General features: G+C 44.5%; 1 protein-coding gene across 1 annotated transcript in view; it reads right to left on the bottom strand.

The window, feature by feature from the left end:
* Positions 1 to 2,852: 2,852 nt before the first annotated feature.
* Positions 2,853 to 19,575, bottom strand: part of ALOX5 (arachidonate 5-lipoxygenase) — a 27,316-nt gene continuing 10,593 nt past the window's right edge. Inside the window, exons 5-14 of the mRNA XM_009277993.2 lie at positions 18,459 to 18,565; positions 15,838 to 16,010; positions 14,963 to 15,109; positions 14,661 to 14,864; positions 14,345 to 14,431; positions 12,401 to 12,579; positions 9,526 to 9,647; positions 7,129 to 7,229; positions 4,333 to 4,503; positions 2,853 to 3,073 (exon numbers count right to left, since the gene is read on the bottom strand). Coding sequence (XP_009276268.1) covers positions 2,894 to 3,073; positions 4,333 to 4,503; positions 7,129 to 7,229; positions 9,526 to 9,647; positions 12,401 to 12,579; positions 14,345 to 14,431; positions 14,661 to 14,864; positions 14,963 to 15,109; positions 15,838 to 16,010; positions 18,459 to 18,565 — 1,471 coding nt within the window. The 3' untranslated portion in view covers positions 2,853 to 2,893. The remainder of the gene's footprint in view (positions 3,074 to 4,332; positions 4,504 to 7,128; positions 7,230 to 9,525; positions 9,648 to 12,400; positions 12,580 to 14,344; positions 14,432 to 14,660; positions 14,865 to 14,962; positions 15,110 to 15,837; positions 16,011 to 18,458; positions 18,566 to 19,575) is intronic.

Genomic DNA, 19,575 nt, shown 5'->3' on the forward strand with positions numbered 1-19,575 from the left:
CTGTTTTTAAACAGTTTCTCACTTCTAAATGAGTTTCTCACTTTTACTCTCCTGATTCTCTCCCCCATCCCACCGGGGCGGGGGGGGAGTGAGCGAGCGGCTGGGTGGTGCTCAGTTGCCGACTGAGGTTAAACCACGACATCTCCTTCAGGAGAGATTTTTTTTGAATCTGCCTGGGGAAAAAACATTAGGGCCTCTCCTCTATTTGTGACAGTCCTTTAGGACAACCCTTCCCAGTCCCTTTCTCATTAGCACTAATGGTGTTTTACAGCCGGAGCGCCCTCTCCTGTGACCAAACACCAGGAGGAAGGGCTGAGATGGCAGAGCCTCCCGAGTTACTGCCAGGACTTTCTGAAGGGGACGTCTCCCAGTTCAATCTTCCAGCCGACTGAGAATCACTGCAATTGGAAAAGACAGCAAGGAAGCCGAGTTGGAAGAGACAGGCTAAATTCCCTTGGATTAGCCAGCAGCAACAGCCATCCAGCTAAGACACATGCCATTGGCTGTCAAACCCCGTTAGACATGGGACGATGCACATCTAACAGTAATATCTATCACAAAGCTGAGTGCATGACCCACTTCAGAGAGAGCTGATCCTTTCATTTCCACCTAGGAGCGATCCTGTGAGCGGACACTGTACCTTAGTAGCATGACTTAGGGGATACCTCTGTGCAAGTCATAGCTAAAGATGTAGGGGAGGAACCCATGGCCCATGCACAGGAAGGTGACTTTCTGGGGGATGGTGACTGGCTGAAAAGGGAGCAGGGAGTGGGACAGCACCATGTGTACCCAGACCCCCTGGAAGAGTAAGCACTTTACTGTTTGCATGCATTTGCTTCCTTTCTGGTGCCAGTGTTACTTTTAACCTCCTCATCTCTTTCCACAGCCTCTCCTGCAGTTGAATCAGACTGCTAATATTGACCTTCAAAGCTGCACAGTCCATTCCCCAAACCTCCCATCAACCCTACTTGTATCCCGGGTCCACAGGCTAGAGCAGAGGGAACAGATGCAAGAAAACCGCCATCAGCCTCTCTTCCCATATTTCGTTTTCTAGACAGATACTTGACTATGCAGATCATTATCATATGAAAGCTGAGGCAAGAGGACATTCACTGTAACCCAGGGGAAGAACAAGAGTTAGGGCTGGCATGTTGGATATATTGCATCAGCTTGTTGCATTTTTTGCCTTTTGCATTCAAGTTGTGCCGCCTTTTTTTTTTTTTTTTTTTTTTTCAGCTTACTTGTTACAGTCTCTGATCCCCTGGTCCTATTCCAGTGTCGCTACACAATTGCATGCCTCAGCTCCTATAGTCATCACTTCTCATGGGTTGCAGTAAAAAGAAGATGTGCAAGTCTTAAATGTATTTCCTCAATAACAGGAAGCGGTCTTACCTTCCACATTTTTACTGAAACTCTTTAGCTGGGGGGAGAAAAGGGAATCAGTCTGCTGTAAAGGGTCTAAAATCAGTTGTGCTTCCATGTCTGTGTTTCACATGAAACAGAAAAGACGTATATTTTAGTCTTAGTAGTAGTCTTATTTAGTAGTACCCTTTTCCAAATCACACATGAATGATAGAAATAACTATATTTCTCAAAGTGGAGGAGCTTCATGTCTCTACACAGCACGTTGTGCTTATTCCTACAAGGTTTTCGAGACACACAGCATTAGATATTGAGTTATGAAATAAAAACTAGATGTTCTTGTTCAGTTTTGTTTTATTAGCACAAGAAGCTTTCTCATCTATTGATAAAACACACCGCAGGCTGACGAAACTAGTACAAGGAACAAATTCTAGGAAACATAAACCATAATTGTTATTAACAAAACTACTACTCTTAAATCTCCCAAATCTCATTTTTGCTTTCATTATCTCAATGACTCTCTCAACTTTAACCAAAGCCCAAGTACTTGAACCTAATCACCTCTAAACAAAACAGACAAAACTCAGTTGTTTCTAACTAAGGTGGAACATGCCAGTTATGCTTAATTGGCCAAAGCTGAAGATTCCCCTTAGAAGCTGTCGATTAACCCTTCTCCACAATTTTTATCATTATACAAAGTAGCCTCTTCATCCCCCACAAAACAGAAGAAACTATACACAAAACCCAGCAGCCTCAGCAATGAAACAGAAATCAATCATAAGCACTGCTAGGTCTGTGCTCATTGCCATTGTGCTAACCAACACATTTGTCCGTACATATGAATGACATCAAACTCTGCTGGCAGAGGATAAAACAAACCTTACTAGTTTTATGTAGAAAATATATAGGTTTACGTAGGTACAAAATTTTCATCTCCTATGAATCAGGCTATCTCATTTCACATGAACTCAGTAAGAAAGTGATAAAAACCCATCAGCTATGTTAAGAAAATGTCCTGCTTCCACCTTCATCCTGATTAGGACATTCACAGCTGTACTGAAAATATTTAACATTTGTTTTAATCAGATTAAAAACAGTGCATAAACTTTAAAGATTATATTTTTATATGTCACCAGTGTCACCTATTAAAAATAGGAAGGATTTTAAAGATGTGACTTGCTTATTGCTCGTGATACCATTTTCATTGAACAAAGTAAGTGAATCTGTGATTATATTGTTTTGACCAGGAGAGGGAAAGCTAACAGAAACATGGATATTGATTCTAAGATTAATTAAAAAATCTTGGAAAAATAAACTTGTAACAAAGTTGACCTAGAGGGTTGTCAACTAGACTTCGTCTGCAAGATCAATCATAATCAAATTTGTTTTGAAAGTCCAAATAGACTATGGGTCAGCTCTGATAGAGAGGGCGGGCTTCTTATTTTATCCATTTCTTGAAAATTCATTGAAAAGAAGCGTATGTAAAAGCATCATTAGCTTTACATGCCTCCAAACTCTCTGGGGTATCTGCTCAAACAGCAACACTGTTGGGAATGCGATCTGGGGAAAGGTAGTAGTAAGGAAGCTTTTTGTTCTTGTTGCGCTCGGTGATGGCGTTGACGATCTCATCCAGGTTCTTGCGGAATTTTGCCATAGCCTCTTTCACCGGCTTCTCCACGAAGTGTTCGTCTGGGTACATGCCCAGAAACAGCTAATTGAAAAACACCAAAAAATCATGCTTTGAGAAAGCAAAGGCTATTCTGTTTCAACATTATGTCATCCAGTAGAACAAGACCCAGAGCCTCACAAATGCTACTATTAAAATAGTACTATCAATATTTAAGCTAGCCTACATCGGCACTGCCAATGAAAGATGCTGTCCCATCCTCCCTCCACCGCTAGGTGCTTCTTTTCATCCCTACATCTTTCTGTAGTGCTGGTTCTGGTGTCTATGGGGCACCTCCTCCACCTGCAGGGAGCTCATCCACTGAAAAATAAGCACTTTTTTTCAGGCTAGTGGTCAGCCAGATCAGCTTCCCAAGCCAGATCTCTGTAGAGCCACTCAAACGTTTGTGCTGCTGAAGAAAAGGACAGCATGGGAAGGGAATGCACAGCCAGGGATGAAAAAGGAAGACGACTGCTTCTTTCAGTGACAGTGGAAGTTTCTGTTGACTTAAAACTGTCCTTCAAAGTTCAACCTGACAGCTGCTTTAGTCAGCTTGGACTCTAAGGGTGCCCTGAATACCGCATTGCCAATATGCATACTGGCATATTACCTGCTTTAGGTAACTATTTCCCATGATACTACCCATACTACTGGCTTCTCAGCTGAAACATGCTTACTTCTTAAAGAGAAACTTCAGAAGTACCCTCTGTCCATCATCTTCCATTTAAGGATTTCAAACCACATCCTCCAGACACAGCCCTTGGGTGAGACAACCAAGTACCTACAACCTCATTTTACATGAGGGAAATGGCTATAGACCATACTTGCAAAGCGTTCTGTAGGCTCGTTTTGTTTGCACTCCACACCAGCCAGGCACAAGCCACAACTGTAGTGCATGTGGCACTGGGGCAGATTTTCCAAAGGGACAGGACATGGGGACACAGCGATGCTGTAGCTTCTCCACCAGCACTGCTGGGACAAGGAGCGGAGAAAACCCTTGTGCCTCTGCAGCCCCCTTCCTCCCACACCAGCATCCTTAGTCAGTGATGCCATACTTGAGCTTAGAAACCTTCATCTTGGCTGAAACACAGCCTCAGAGTAAAAATACGACTTCTCGCTCAGAGCTGGTTTGCATCTGGTGGAACAAGGGCAAACCCACACCACGGATACATCTCCACAGAAAGGCAAACATGGTCCAGTCAAGCACAGAGCAGCACTACAATCTCATGAGTCCATGTGGTCTTGCCATGGCCCTCATGATCCCACCTACATCTCCACCACGTAGAGAAGAGCGGTTAACTTACTTCATTGTCCTGGAATTGGCTCAAGGCCCAGACAGCTCCAAGATGCCAACAAGAACGTCCCCTGTCTGGCAGACTCTCCACAATTTGCTCGATGGTGACTGTCCCCTTCTCTGTCGGAGGAGGGCGGCGCATTGTTGGTGGGGCATTGGGAATCCAGGAACACCAGTCATACTGCACAACAAAGCAAGACAGCACAGTGAAAAGCTACCGTGGCTGGTATTTAGGAACACTGCAAAGAAAATCAGGAGTCTTGACACCAGAGACTTTGCTTCTATAATATGAGCCTCTCAGAAAGAGAAGGACTAAAGAACAGAGGCATGCTCTAGAGAAGGACTGAAGGAGACAAGGAAGCCCCTACCGTCTTTCTCAGGATCTCACAAGGGAGAGAGTTGGGTTGCCTTAATGGGAGTAGTTATTCTGCCAACCACAGGCATGTGCCATACAGCCCAGATTCACCAGCCAGGCTAAGGACTTATCTATTTTATTAAACAAAGACCTCTTCTGATAATCTGAGGCGACCTCTGATAAAAAACCTGTAATTGATAAAATATCCTCTTCTCCAGTTGCGCTTTTCTGCAAAATTTGCTCTAAGAACATGCCCACAGTACTGTGGTCAGGCAGTAAGAGAGGCAAGGGACGCTGGTGCACCATGGAATATGGCACGTGGGTGTGGCCATGGTGAGTGCCAGACTGGGAACCCAGAATCACTTCTGGCCTGCTTCAATGTTGTGGGATGTTGATGTCTCATTTTGCCTCAGATATGACCCCGAGTTTTGCCACCACCTGAGATGCTGCACTCTTTTCCAAGCACTTTTTCATTACCTTCATACATATCCCCTGCCATGCCTGAGGGAAAGTCCCATTTCAGCTGTGTGCCACGCTTACACTGTGCTCAATCTGTTCTTTCCAGTGCATAGCCATATCCTCCTACCCTCTACCCGCTCTCTCTGCCATTTTTTCCCATGGCTGAAGACCCTTTTGCTGATGGGCTGAATATCTTCTGCATGCCAAATTCCCCCTCTCATTCTCTGAAGGCTCTCTGCTAAACCCTGATAGCCTGGGCAATATTAAGAGATGGTTTCTTAGTGGTACTTAGACAGGATTTCCTGAGGGGGAGGTTGGGAGATGTCTCAATCACTTGTAATGACCAGTTAGAAATGAATAGTCGCAGAGGTCTCTGGGCATGGATGTGGCACAGGAATAGTGTGGGTTCATTTGACACCTGGCTCTAGACCTGCTCCAGGCCTCCTGAGCTGCAGGGGTGGACAGGAAGGTCAACACGGACAGGGATGTGGGATGTACTTGGGAATAATTACCATAGGAAAGATGGTCTCCCTGCTTATCTGTGAGATCATTCATGCCTGAAGCCAGAACATGTGCCAAAAAAAAAGCTCACAGAATCACAGAATATCTCAAGTTAGAAGGGACCCATAAGGAACATCGAGTCCAACTCCCTGCTCCTCGCAGGACTACCTAAAACTAAACCATATGACTAAGAGCATTGTCCAGACGCTCCTTGAATTTTGACAGGCTTGGCACCATGACTACTTCCCTGGGGAGCCTGTTCCAGTGACCGATCACCCACCCGGTGAAGAAGCTCTGTGCAATACAGCCTGACAAAGAGATTTGCTTCTGGCTATGAAGTCTGGTTTCCAAAATGCCTTGATGTTGGAAGAAACAGCATTTGAAAGGCAGGCTGTTACTATAGTTTCAGGGTAGATATGTGTCAGTAAAGGCAGGCAGGGGTAACACAGGCTATCAGTATGTGACACATTAAACATCATAGAGGAAGCTCCAAGTTGCCAGTTGGCTCGCAAACTCAAGAAATGAGCAGCAATGCCCTTTCCATGCTTTGGGAATATTAAGCACATTGCTGCTTTTGAAAACTTGACCATACATGACCAAAGCCTAGATCCTCACAGATGTACTGCTTCAAATTTCTATGTATGTCAGTGGGAGTTAAGTACCTAGATATCACGAAGGATCTGGACTCCTGTCCCACTGACTTCAATGAGACTTTACTTTGTAGAGGCTTGTCTGTGCTGCTGCAGAAAGTAGAAGTGGAGGTCCTGGAGACGTGCAAGGCAGCTTTCAACTAGTTAACTCAGGACCCTTGGTAAATGCTCCATTAGGCCAGCTAGATCGCTGCACTGCTGGGACTGAGCTATTGGAAATAGCCATCTGCACCAACTCAGACAGATGAGCGCAGTCACAGCACTGAACTGCGCTGCACGTGTTCCCTAAGCCACATCTGAAAATGGGACGTATGCTGCATCGGCACAGGCACACTGCCAAATGAGCGCAGCTTACAACAGCAACCCCCGGTAGCACAGCAAATGCAAAGCAAAGCCACTTAGCATAACTCACTGCATTTCATTGCAGAATGTGCCACAGACTACCAGCACATATCCTGGCAGTTCAGGTGGTGTCTGGAAGGCATGGTAGCTAGACTGTGCACCTGAACCCTTCAGCATTTCCGAAAGGGGTCTTAGCAACCCATTTAAATGCTTAAAAAAATTGTTCCCCATAATGAAATTATTAAAACTAAAATATACAAGCTAGAACCCCTAAATTTCAGCTTTGGTACCTATTTAGGACTCAAAATACCTTTCTCGGCTTCCAAAACAATTCAATTTCCACAGGCTTCATGGGGATTTGCAGATGGCCCTGCAGTTATTTTGACCAGAAAGAGTAATGTAATGTCTGTACATCTACTAAAATACATTTCTTAGACCTTGCCCTAGCAGATGCATCTCCCAGCCCAGAAAGTAGAAGAGTCTTCCCAGAAATTCCTACCTGACCAAAATTCACTGCTGCATGCTGGGCCGATGTGGTGAATATTATCACTGTGAGATATTCTGCTAGCTTCTCTCGTGTCCTGATCATCTTAGGAAACCCTAAACGAGGGAGAAGAAAAGCTTAAGTAACCCAGCTATGAAGTAACCCAGTTACCCAGTAGTAATCAGCTACTCAAAAGGCATGAGTTAGAGGGCTGTGCAGCAGTCACTGAAGAGCAGGGCACTCTCTTTCTGAATCTTGCTGTGTGGTCTAACAGGAGTTACTCAAGCTCTCTGTATCTTGACTGTCCAGCCGTAAAAACAGAGTGATCCTGCCTTACCTCATACAGGCTTGTGAGGCATCACCACTGTTTGCAAAGTATGTGGCGTTTCTTAAGGGAAAGGCAAAGTATAATTACATCTTTAAAAAATACTGTATCCCTGTCCTCTCACCCTACCTACCCTGCAGCAAGGAACCCAGCGAGTCCACAGGGCAGGGGCCTCAGATGCTCCCTTTTTCTTCAGTCTGCAGTGCAAGCAGGGAAGGTTCATGCCAAGGAGCAAATGACCATGTGCTTGTATTTATAAAGGTCTGAGGCTCAGCGATCAAGTGTACTGTGAGAAAGAGTGCAGGGAGAGCTTATTTGCTGAAACGGGAAGTGAGGAAACGAGAACTTCTGAAAGAGAAACAACAGAACGAGGAACAGAAATAGTTGCACGAAGCTGTCTTTGAAAGGGAATAACCAAACGGCGCAATAGAAAGAAAGAAGGGAATAGTCAGGAACTAGGGAAATATTTTGCTACCAAAGCATGCCCAAGCCTGTATCTCTCCTATCCCAACTACATCACAGTCCTGTGCTGTACTCCCTGTCCCAGCCCAGTGTGACCACAGGTCCCAGGATACCTAAAGACCTGTCAGCACCCTGGGGCGAGCTGCCCAGGCTCAGGCTGCCTGTGCCAGCTGCTTCCATCTCCACCACCAACCTGATGCAGATGTGAACTCAGCCTGAGAGGGGGAAGAGGCACATGGTAGCTCTGGCCAGCCACCAAGCCCAAAAAGGAGAGGATGCACCATCCCCTCCTGTGTCCTGCTATCCTAAGCACACTGTGCTCATCTTTAAAGGGGCTTGGCATGCTCCCAGTCAGAGCAGCCCTCCCAGGGCAGGAAGGGCGACTGGAGGGGGAGCCCCGGGTGCAACAGCCTCCCCCATTTATCCTCCTTCTATTCTTTACAGACCCAGCCAAGTCCCCCTGCTCTCTGCCCCAGCCCTTGGAGTGGCAGCAGTGCAGACAGGGACGCTGCAGGTCTGGCAGGTTTCCCACCTGTAGTGGCAGTCCTGCCACCAGTGGTGCTTGTAGCGTCCCACCCCAGCTGTAGCTCTGGAAAGGCTCAGTACTTGTCCCGTATCAAGTTGCTTAGGTCAAACATGAAGTTCCTACTAGGAGGCCATTTCTAAGCTTTTCCTAAGAGACAACTAGACAAACAAAACTGATAGCAACTAGGTGTCCCCCAATCCTTTGCTTGTCCAGGCAGGTAGAGCCCAGGAGGCTGTTATACACCAGCGCATACTGGTAACGAGTGGAAACATCACAGTTTTGCCTGAAGGTCTCCACACAACCATGTGTGCATGCAATGCCAAAGCCATCTGCCCCAGGTCACTGGCTGACAGGTGTTTCCAGATGTAAATCAGTCAGGACAGTATGAAGAATCCCCACCCACCTGTATAAATTCCTGAAAACCTGCTTGGACAAAATGTGAGTGGAAGAAAAAAACATGTTTAGGAAAAGGCAGGAGAGTGTTACCTCAGGTGGGAGAATAGAGCTGTGTTATGGGTGAGAGCTCCCACAGCCAAGTAATGGTTTGCAAGAAATGAGAGGCAGTGAAAGGAGACAGAGCAAAGGAAAATATTCCTTGGAAAGAAGTATGAGTATCTTCTCTTGAAGAGAGAAGAACAGCTCAACGATGACACCGATGCTGAACAAATGCAAAGTGCAGCAAGATACCCCTGGGGAGGTTCTTATTTGTTCTTATTCGGTGCAAGGTTTGGAGGAGAGGATTCAAGGGGGTCTCGCTGCTCCCTGTCATTTCTATCAGTCTGCCTGGTGGTTCCAACAGCACATACAGACAGCCCCTCCCCTCATGCTTAAAGCATGAGCAGACAAGATCAAAGGACCAATCCCCAGTGTACAGAGAGATTACACACGTTGCCCAAGCTCATAGTGAGAATCTGTGGCAAAGGAAGGAGCTGTCTCCTGAGGGAGGGAGGGCCTGATCCAGGGTCTCACCCATAAAACTGAGCGTCTTTAGGCCAAGAAAGGAGAGCGTCCCCAACAGCTCAAGGCATGCTGTGCATGCAGCACTGCTGTCAGCAGGGACTTGACAAGCTGCAGACCTGGCTGGGCCATCATACCTTACCTGAGGCCTTCGTGCCCCTCATCCCATAGACGTAAATGTCTTTGATGAAGGCCTGGAGCTCCACATCCTCACACACCACCTCGTCGCTCTCATAGTAGATGTGAATCACATCCTCTGCAAAACTGCAGACACAGGAACAAATGAACAAGACAAAACGAAAAGGAGAAAGCAAGCCTCCCATTCCCTGAAGACCTTCTATTGACCTTGCAGAGGAGGCAGATGCTGCACGAGGAAAGAGAGAAGGGCAAGAGCAGGTCTCAACACCCTCCCACCTCCTTCCCACAAGCAGTGAGAAGGCACAGAGGCAACTTTGATTCATTTCTGACTGCAGCATCACTTCCTCCCCCAACAAAAAGATGCTGGACCACACTGCATCCCCTGAACAGTCCTGTGCACTTTATTCTCTTATTTGAGGCTTTGCTCCTGCCCAGACCTCTGTCCTCACATCTACATCCTTTTCTTCACTTAATACAGACTCCCTCTGGCATATCCACATGGCTCCCACACTGGGAACAGGGGTTCCCAAACTGTGATACCAGCACCATCCCCTGTATGTGGGACACTCCAAAGCGGCTCCTGAATACCATCCAAATAGTTGATCCCCTCCTACCACACATCCTTTTCACAAAACCCAAGTGGCACACTCCAAAGCAGGGGTGGCCCAGGAAACTTCTCTTGGGGAGAAGAGGTCTAGACCTTTTTCCTACACGTACTGCATACAGCAGACATCTCCTCCCTGTTCAGTTCCTCTTCTCAAAATCCCTCCTTCTATACAGGCTTCCCAGGCTAATTCACCTCCGAAAGAAAGGCTCGTAAAGCACTAAGATAACAGAAATAGTTTTGAAAGCAGTGAAAATAGGAAAGCCTGATTTCCTGCAGATTTGCATCTCATGACCGAATGACTGGTTAACTGAGCTATGCTGAGATACTCTGTTAGCTCTGCCGAACATTTTGACATTAAATCTCTCTTGCTAAATATTTTGACAACAATGTATAGGGTGAAACATTTGACTGCAGAAGCTGACTGATGGGATTAAGAATTGTTATCTAATACAGATTTATCCCCTAATAAGCTATAAATTTATTGCAATTTGGAGACCTTTACAAATCTGTCAATGTGGTTTCTATTGCCAACCAAATCAAGAGTTGTTATTAAGGTAGACAAACAACTGCATAAACACCAAGAGTTTAAGTAATTTTGGCTTCCAGAGGAAGCCAAAGGAAAAGAAAAATCCTGCAACATGCAGCAATAAAGATGTTCTGCATGAGCTCTGCCTCCATCACCTGGCACCTGTGCCAAACGCACACAGAAAGTAATCCCTCTCTTACACAACGGCAGTATTTTAGACGGCCTTCCATGCAAATATAGCTTAGTATATGAAGTGTGGATGAGGCCTTTTGGGTTGGAATATTTTGGGTTGGAATATCTACCTGCAGTTAGATTGGAAATAAAAAGCTGACTATTAGAGAAGGGGTTTAAAAATTTGCCGTGTGACCCTCAGTGTTTCTATAGGGACACCCTTATCAGCTTTCTTAAGTCTAGGCCATCTACCACATGCAAAGCGATGCTGGGGATAGAAGTTATTTCATCAAAAGAGTGGAGACTGACACCCCTGCAGAGTGTAGGAGATCCATGGTGACTAGATACATGCATGACCGTGGGTTCGTGGGTCTGGATATCATGCACTCAGAAGGGTACTGCCCACACCATTTATAAACCAAATTATTCACTTATGAAAAATCTTGCAGCCAAGTCTGAGGCAGTGTAACATCTTCCTCCAGCTAGGTTAACACCCATGAACAGTCAAACTACACTGAGTTGACTAAGTGCTATCTGGTATTTGAAAAGGCATACCTCAATCAGCAAATAAAACACAGGAAAGAGAAGAGGGACAAAAACCGGACTACATCAAAATAACAACCACAGAAAAGTTATAACTTCCTTTTCAATCAGATGGGCACTAACAATTGCAGGAAATACTGCAAGATAACCCCTTGCCAAAACACAGAGAAAACACAGGAGACAAAGATGTACCCAACACTTTAAACATTATGCTTGCATTATAAACCCCCTACTTTGTGTACACAAAAGGTCTGATTTTTAATGAACATACAAGCTTTTCAAAAGCCATGTGACCAGACACAGCTGCATATTTAGCAAGCAACTTATGCCATGCAAAAAATACGTTGTTCCTTAAACAAAATGCCACTGTAGAATAAACCCCACATGAATCATTCCATTGTGAGGCAGTGTTTCATATCTGAAAAGAAGCCATGTTTGTATGGTAGAGCAGCCTCGCAGTACCTCTCCTGACTCAGAATTGCTGCCCTTACTGACAAAACTTGGGCCTTGCAATTTTAAGCCATTTTTAAAAAGGTTTTGCTCAAATCAATTAATGCCTAACCTATTTGGTTTTTTAACACAACTCTGTCATGCAAGCCAAGCTTACATTTCCACTCCACAAGAACCTTGACGAGCTCACGTGGCTATCTCGGAGAGCTGGGTTCTCTCTTGGTTTGTGCATAGCTAAAAAAAAAAGCTAATTACATTCCCTTCACAGGGCTAAATTCCAACACACTAAACTGTGAAATCCTATAGAAGAGTATATACTTATAAAGGGGCCTCTGAAACACAGAATGCAAGAAAACAGGGCTGAAAAGAGCAGGAATTAACAGCCTTTCAAGGATGAGTGCTTGCTTAACTACATGTTTTTCCTCAGATGAGATATGCTGGATGGAAAAGTCTCCACGTGAATAAATAGTCCAGGTGCTGTTCACAAGGCTGTGATGAAGAGTAAAGTAAGCAGAGAGAAAATGAAGTCGTGTCTTTGTGACAGTGACTTTATTAGCCATTTCTAGAACTACAGTTTCTTACCTCTTTATAGCCTCCCAGACTTTAATGCCGTCATCCCGGTAATAGTAGTAGGGGATATCCTCTTTGCTGTCCATCCCTTTAGCTTTGATCTCCTCAGGGAAGCAGAGGGAGCTATAAGTCAGATCCTTCATTGCTTTCTGCACCATTTGTACATGTCCTCCTCCGCCTGTAGCATTTGCCTGCAGGAAGAATGGCAAGACGGAACAGTAGGAGATTATGTTCACTTTGTGCCAAGACTGACTTTCCAAATTTGCAGGAGATGGTATTCAAAATGCTGGTGAATCTGTTTTTCAAGAAGAAAACCACACCTCTACACAAACAACTACTGAACTGCAAAGGTCTACTGCAGCTGTGCATTTTGACTTCAGAGATTTCACACCTCTCCCATGAATCACTGTTAATATTCACATTTTCTCCATAGGTACAGCACCTGCTTATAAGGGAATACAGTAAAAAAGTACAGCAACGTCAAAGTATCGAACCCAAAGCACTTTCTGCCAGCCCTATGCTCCAGAACTGGCATGTGTGTGAAGGAAGGCAGCCGGCAGTGTACTAGAACAGGGCTTTTGCTAAACCACCCACTGCTGCTACAGAGTGGTTTAGGACAGTGTGTTTAGGGATGCAGGCTACTGTTAGTCACCCTGGAATTTAAGCCAGGAGATCAATCCTGCTGGGTGGCTACTGATGAAGATGGGCCAGGGTTTCAGTATATGTTACATTTGGAAAACACAGCATGTCCACAATAAACAGCATGGCAAAACTCTTTAGATAATCACTGTGCAAAAGCTCCCAAATTTTGCTTTTCTAGCATATGATGCTAGCGTTGTAGCAGTATTCAGCTTACACTTACTGTCCTCTGGTTCGTTGTTCATCTACATTGGAACCAACAAAATCTGGAGCTCCAGGATCCCTGCTGGCAGATCTTAGCCACACACTCATCCCATGTGCACAGGGTACAGACATTATGCTTCTGTTCAAAGGGATGGGAGCACCTGCCAGGTCTCCACAGTCAGCAGTGGGGTACAGAAGACAAGGAAGACGTCTGGATTTAACCTCTCTTTTCTCCTTGGGTGAAAAACTCTGGAGCATGGAAGCTATTTTTGGCCTGGTGCCAGAGGTGTAAGGGGGACAGAGTTGTCCTGAAACACAGGCTCCCTCTTTAAAAGGACTTCTGAAACCTCTCCAAACTTCCCAGTTGGTGCTAGCATGTTGTCACAGAGACTGCTGCATGCCAACCTGTTGCGGTTTCTAGATGCAACATGTCGTTTCTGGTGGAGCCAAGGGAGGAAGAGCTGGGTACACGTTAAATACCAATGCAGTCAGATTTAGATGTTCAGATTTGACCCAAGAGCTGCACCACAGTCCATGATAAACAGCTATGTTTCACTGACTCAGATGAAGCTGAGTTTTAATCCTAGCAGATCTGCTATTTATGGCAATTCAAGAAGACAGGCTGGAATCTATACCCACTATTTGAGGGGTTAGAAATCTATCTTATCTACACATCTTACTCTGTGACACAAATTTCCTTTTGCAATCACAAATTCTTTTGCTTACCACCCTTCCCCAAGTTGAATAACTGAGTACTTAAACAAATTGGGGACTTAGCTGCGTGCGTACGTGTTCAGGGATGTATGTGCGTATTATGTTACCTTGCACTCCTATACTCCTATCTCAAAGCCACATGAGCTATGAGTAAGTGAGATACTGACTCATTACTGACATTGGCCAGTTCTGAACTGACTAGAGGCAAAAGGTACCGACTTTAGGGCAACAAGAAATGAGTTAAGGCATCAGTTCTGTGTGCCAGTTTCTCAGGTGATATTAGTTATGTTTGCCCTTTAGTAGAAAGGTCAGGAAACAAGGCAATATGTGATGGTTAAAGGATAAAAACACATATGGAACCATGAAGAATAATGAAGATTTGCAAAGGGGATTACTTACCTTGTCAAAAAGGCCACATTCACAGATAAGCTGTTCTCGGGCTTTGGTATTGATGGCTATTGTGAACCGCATGTGTGGCACCAAGAGCTGTGAAATGGAACAAACAATGAAAGAAGGAAAATTCTCTGACTGAATTCAACAGCAACCAGGTGTGAAGTTTGAAGTCCTGGAAGTCCTGGTGGCTAGCTGTACGTTGCTTTGCAGCGCAGCCAGCAAAACTATCTCAGCTGAGCTATCACCAGGACTTCCTTTTGGTTTATCAAGCTAATGTGATAACCTCCCTGAACCGCATACATCCCTTCATGTAAGAACCAACCTTGAAGAGGGGATGCACAGCAGGCAGCTGCCGGAACATAGCTATGCTGAACACCTCCGAGACTAAGTGCGTCCGTAAGAGATGGGTCACTGTCTGGTGGATGTGGAAATCAGATGAGCGAACCCAAATTTTAGCTAGCAGCCAGTCATACACGGCATCTGAAGGAAGGAATATGGGATTGTCTGGCCCAGGATTTTGACCAAGCTGAAAGATACAAAAAGAATATGAAACCCCGAGCCGTTCATATTTAAGATGAGACAACAAGCAATGTGTCCCTTTAAAGACCCTGACAGTAAGCCCACCTGGATTGCAATGGGTACAATTTTATTCTCCAGATTCTTATACAGCAGACAGATGGGTGCAGCCAAGTGCTGTATTGTGCACGGGTCTGTTTTGTTGGCATCCACACCGTCCAGCATCTCATAGTCCACAATGAAAATGTTTCCTTGCTGGGGGGGCGGGGAAAAAAAAAAAGCATGATGTGTTTTAACAGAGTGCAAGCAGCAAGGCTCAGAACAAAGGTCAGCAAGTCTTGGCCAGAGGCTAGCTTGTGCCTTGTGGTTACGAGCGGCCACCAGCGTGCCCTTGCTCACGGTGGCTCAGGGACGATGCCATTGAGAAGGCAAGCACCTTTACACAAACTACCTGACTTGTGTCTGCTGAGCCTGATAGTGAGCCTTTCAGCAAAGAGCAACTAAGTACTTGGCATTCATGCAGTGACACTAAGATGCAAACAAGTTTCACGCTGCCAGCTGAAGAGACCACTGTGATCATCGTACAAACAAAAGCAAGGCACCCTTGCCAACCCTTCTTCAGCACGTTAGTTCAACTCTGCGGGTGACAAGAGGGTAAGACCCTACCAAGAAAGGGAGAGGCCCTTTGCCCCTCTGAGGCAGATGGTCAATCCCTACTCTTTCAGACGAAACCACTGAAAAAGGACCCTTCACCTCCTGGTGACATCTCTTTAACTGGACCTGGAGAAAGGCATGGCCTGCAGCTCCAGGATAGCAGGAGAAAACAGTCAACAGAAGTGTTGCTAGTCTGCAGATGCAACCAGCTTTGTCATGACCAACACACAGCCTGAAGAGAGATGTGGTGGAAGGCAGTTAGAAGAGGGTTTGGATGTTAGAGGATACGAGAAGGAACAGATGAAGTCCAGCCTCACTCAGAGCCCTACCTTCACTTCCTCCTCCAGGGTCAGGTTCCTCTCCAGACTGCATTCTACCATATCCATAGTCACGGGCAACTTCTTGGGTATCTCTGTGCATCTCCTTATCAGCACAGGATTGCATCCATTCAGGAACTGGTAGCCAAACATAAAATCTTCCTTCCAGTGCTGCATCACGTATTCTAAAGGAAAAACAAGCCTGCAGCATCAATATCTGCACTGCATCAATATCCTACTTGCATTGTAGGATTCCTCCTTTCCTCCCCACCTTTTGTTACACTGCACTGCAACTTTGACTAAAGAAAGTAGCAAGAAAATGATTCAAGAGGTGCCACAGAATTTTTAGAAAAATCACTTAAGTTAAATGGACAATGTAATATTTGCTTTTCACTTTGAGAAGAATTAAATTGATAATAATTTGTTTTGCCATGTACACAAGTAATGTCTTCAGGGGAAAAATGAAGCAAGTAAAGTTTTCCACTATTGCCTGTTTTCAGACAAGGCAGAACTTTTTCTGAGAGCAATTTATTTTTCTACAAAGGGTGAAAGGATGAAGAAGATGGGCCTGAAGAAATGCAGGAATAATTAAAAAAAAAGTCTCAAAACTCACAATGCTTCCTAACAGAGCGGTAAAAAGTTAAGTTTACTTAAAGTTGACATTTACATCATCTCTGTCAATTGCATAATGAGTCTGGAGCTGTATCTGAAGTCTACACGAAGCAAAAAATGACTCATCACCTTGGACAGAAACTGCATGACTGAAAAATGCCTTGAACCACCTTCTCCATTAGCCCTGTTTCTGCCTAGGCTTGCAAATAAGCAGATTCAGAGTTGCATTAACATAACTGAGACCGATGCTTAACGTTTAAAACTCAGAGAACTGGAACTTTCCTCATGAGTATGCAAATGTTATCAATGAAATTAATTGCAGATCATATCTAATTCTTGTATTAAAAGTACTTTAGGAAGCAATCTTATTAAATGTAACAAATTGCTCTAATTAGTTTTTAATAGCTCTGGCCACCTCGTGTGCTTTATTTTATACCCGAGGCCACAGAAATTACTCTTATTTTTGTTAACTGGTCATTAGGCAGCCTGAAGAGGAGGAAAACTTCAGAGCAGGAGGGAAAAGTATTTTCCTTTGCAGAGTCTGGACAGGCTATTCACACACATTTGAGGAGCCACACGCTAACCAATTTATAGTATCTGTGTATCTATTATATCCAATAATACAGTAAAATAAAGTAAAATAATGTAACCATGGGCAATAGTAGAAGGTTGGGTCTGGCTCACAAATCAAAGGCTTCCCAGCCCTGCTTTACAGAAATGACACCATGAACTTCAAAACCCGTGTCTGTCTGTAATTCTTTTTACTGGGTTTTCAAGTAACTGCTAAGATTTCCATATTGAAAAGGGTTAAAGAAAAGAAGTATTTTGTCTTTGATATGTTAATACTACGTCAATGGAGTTTTTAACAGTATGAAAGATACTGCAGAAACTGAATGACCCTGAGTGAAACTCACATTCTTAAAGAGGGATTTTTGTCTTCTAGTAAGAAGATGCGAGTATGAAATGGCAAGCACAGCAGGACAATTAATGCAGTATGCACAACTGATTCTGACACATTTTTTAAAAGAGGTGACATTTTGGATAAATGCCACAAGCCTTTTCAGGCCTAGCTTGCACTAATGTCCAATACGAACCACGGTTCCTCAGGTTGTGGTCTGATGGCCCATCCTGGCTGCAGCAGGACCAAGTGAAGAAGTTACGGCTCCCAGGTCATTCCCAGCTCTTTGCAACCCATCCCCAGATCTGTTGGCCTAACAACACAGGCTTTCATGCCTGAAACGAATTCTGTCAAAATGACCTCTGTTAGGAAAAATTTGCCCCTGAAAAGCAGGGGTAAATTTTGAGCTGCCCCATGTCATTGACACAAATGGCCCATGAGGACTGAGTGAGGGGAGCTACAGGTGAGGTTATGACAGCAGAACGGAGGCAGTGGTACCCTCCCCATGTTGGGACAGAGTTGAGAAGCCGGGACTGTTAGCAGCAGTGCAACCAGGACTGAGCACATGGCTGGGATGTTTGATCTGGTCTGTGTAAGAGGCCAAGAGGGGTCACCCTCTCACTTGCCTTTAGCGGAGAACATTTCCAAACGTGCCTCTTTGGAGATTTTCCATGTATTTAGATGGCTGAAGTGGGACATACACGATCAAACTTTCAAAAAAGCCTTAACAGCTAATATGCTCTGAAAAGCACTCCCACTAAGTTATCTCTAGGTTTAGATGCAAAATACTTATGAAAATATGTCCTACGGGACTTGCACATATCTGAAAATACATTTCTAAAAGCCAAAAGGGACTATGATGCCCAACTGGCCTGACCTCCAGTATAGCTCAGGACAGAGAAGGTCACTGAGCAATTCCCAGTAAGTTTAGTTTGTGTGAGATCATAGCTTCGCTTTTTGGCCTTGCAGGCTGCTGGTGTGACCAGCAGTTTGAGATTATAGTTTATTTATGAAAAAACATGAGAGAAGTGCAGGTCAGCCACTTCCATCCTAACCAGATATGTACAAGATAACTAATTAGTCATTCTACAATGCAAACATGAGCAAATGCTGATAAACCCACCAGAGATTGTGTTGCTGATTCTGACAAAGATCCTCTCAAAATCTGCAAAATCACTCCAGGAGGACTGGAACATGTGCATGAAACGGTTGACATAAAGATTCTCCATCCTAAAAATAAAACAAAACAAAAAAATCTCTGGAAAAAATAATCTCCAGCTTCCTCAATACCCTTCCCCATTCTTTTCCACCCTTTTATATACCTACACACAATAAATTTTTCAGTGGTGGAATGTGAGATTGGTCACCCTACAGAATTAAATTTGCTGGCTGTACCTTTACACACAAGCTTGAAAGGCATCTCAAGGGCCCAGTCCCTGCTGTTGCATTTACTGAACTCCATTCTAGAGTTGCTCTCGGCAGCCTACAATGGCACTGCGTTAAGACCTATGTCATATAAAAACTATAGTCAGAAAAACTAGTGCTTCACACATCGTCAGTAGTTAGCATCAGCTGAGGGTCCTAAGATCATTATTAGCACCAGTTCAGAAAGGGGTATGGTGACACAAAGAGATTGAGTGATTTGCACAAAGTCAGAACAAACAACCTAGGATCAGTCCAGCCAGTATCCCTAAATGGAGAACTGCTCCTGTAAGTATCTACGTGACCAAGGCCAGACTGGATCCCTACAGAGTGAGGCCTGAGTTTTTGAGAGCTTTCTATTTACTTAAGCTGCTGGTTAAACTTGACGCTCATCTCTAACCTCAGGAACCAAGTCACTTGGTTGCAGACATCACATGAACATGGGGGGCTGAGAGCCAGAAATGTCTGACTTAAAGTGCTAATTCAACAAAGTATTCTGTCTACAACACAGTCAAGCAAGTTCACCTCATATGAGATGACAAGTCCTAAATTGTTACATAAATGCTAAACTGTTGTTATTAAATAGAAATCATTTATTTTGACTGGAAAGCAAATAATGAACCATAGAATAGAACCATAGAATCTTTAAGGTTGGAAAAGACCTCTAAGATCATCGAGTCCAACTGTCGACCCAACACCACCATGCCCACTAAACCACGTCCCTAAGCGCCTCATCTACACGTCTTTTAAATACCTCCAGGGATGGGGACTCAACCACTTCCCTGGGCAGCCTCTTCCAATGTTTAACCACTCTTTCA

Source organism: Aptenodytes forsteri, unplaced genomic scaffold (assembly GCF_000699145.1).
Source record: "Aptenodytes forsteri isolate BGI_AS27 unplaced genomic scaffold, ASM69914v1 Scaffold15, whole genome shotgun sequence".
NCBI lineage: Eukaryota > Metazoa > Chordata > Aves > Sphenisciformes > Spheniscidae > Aptenodytes > Aptenodytes forsteri.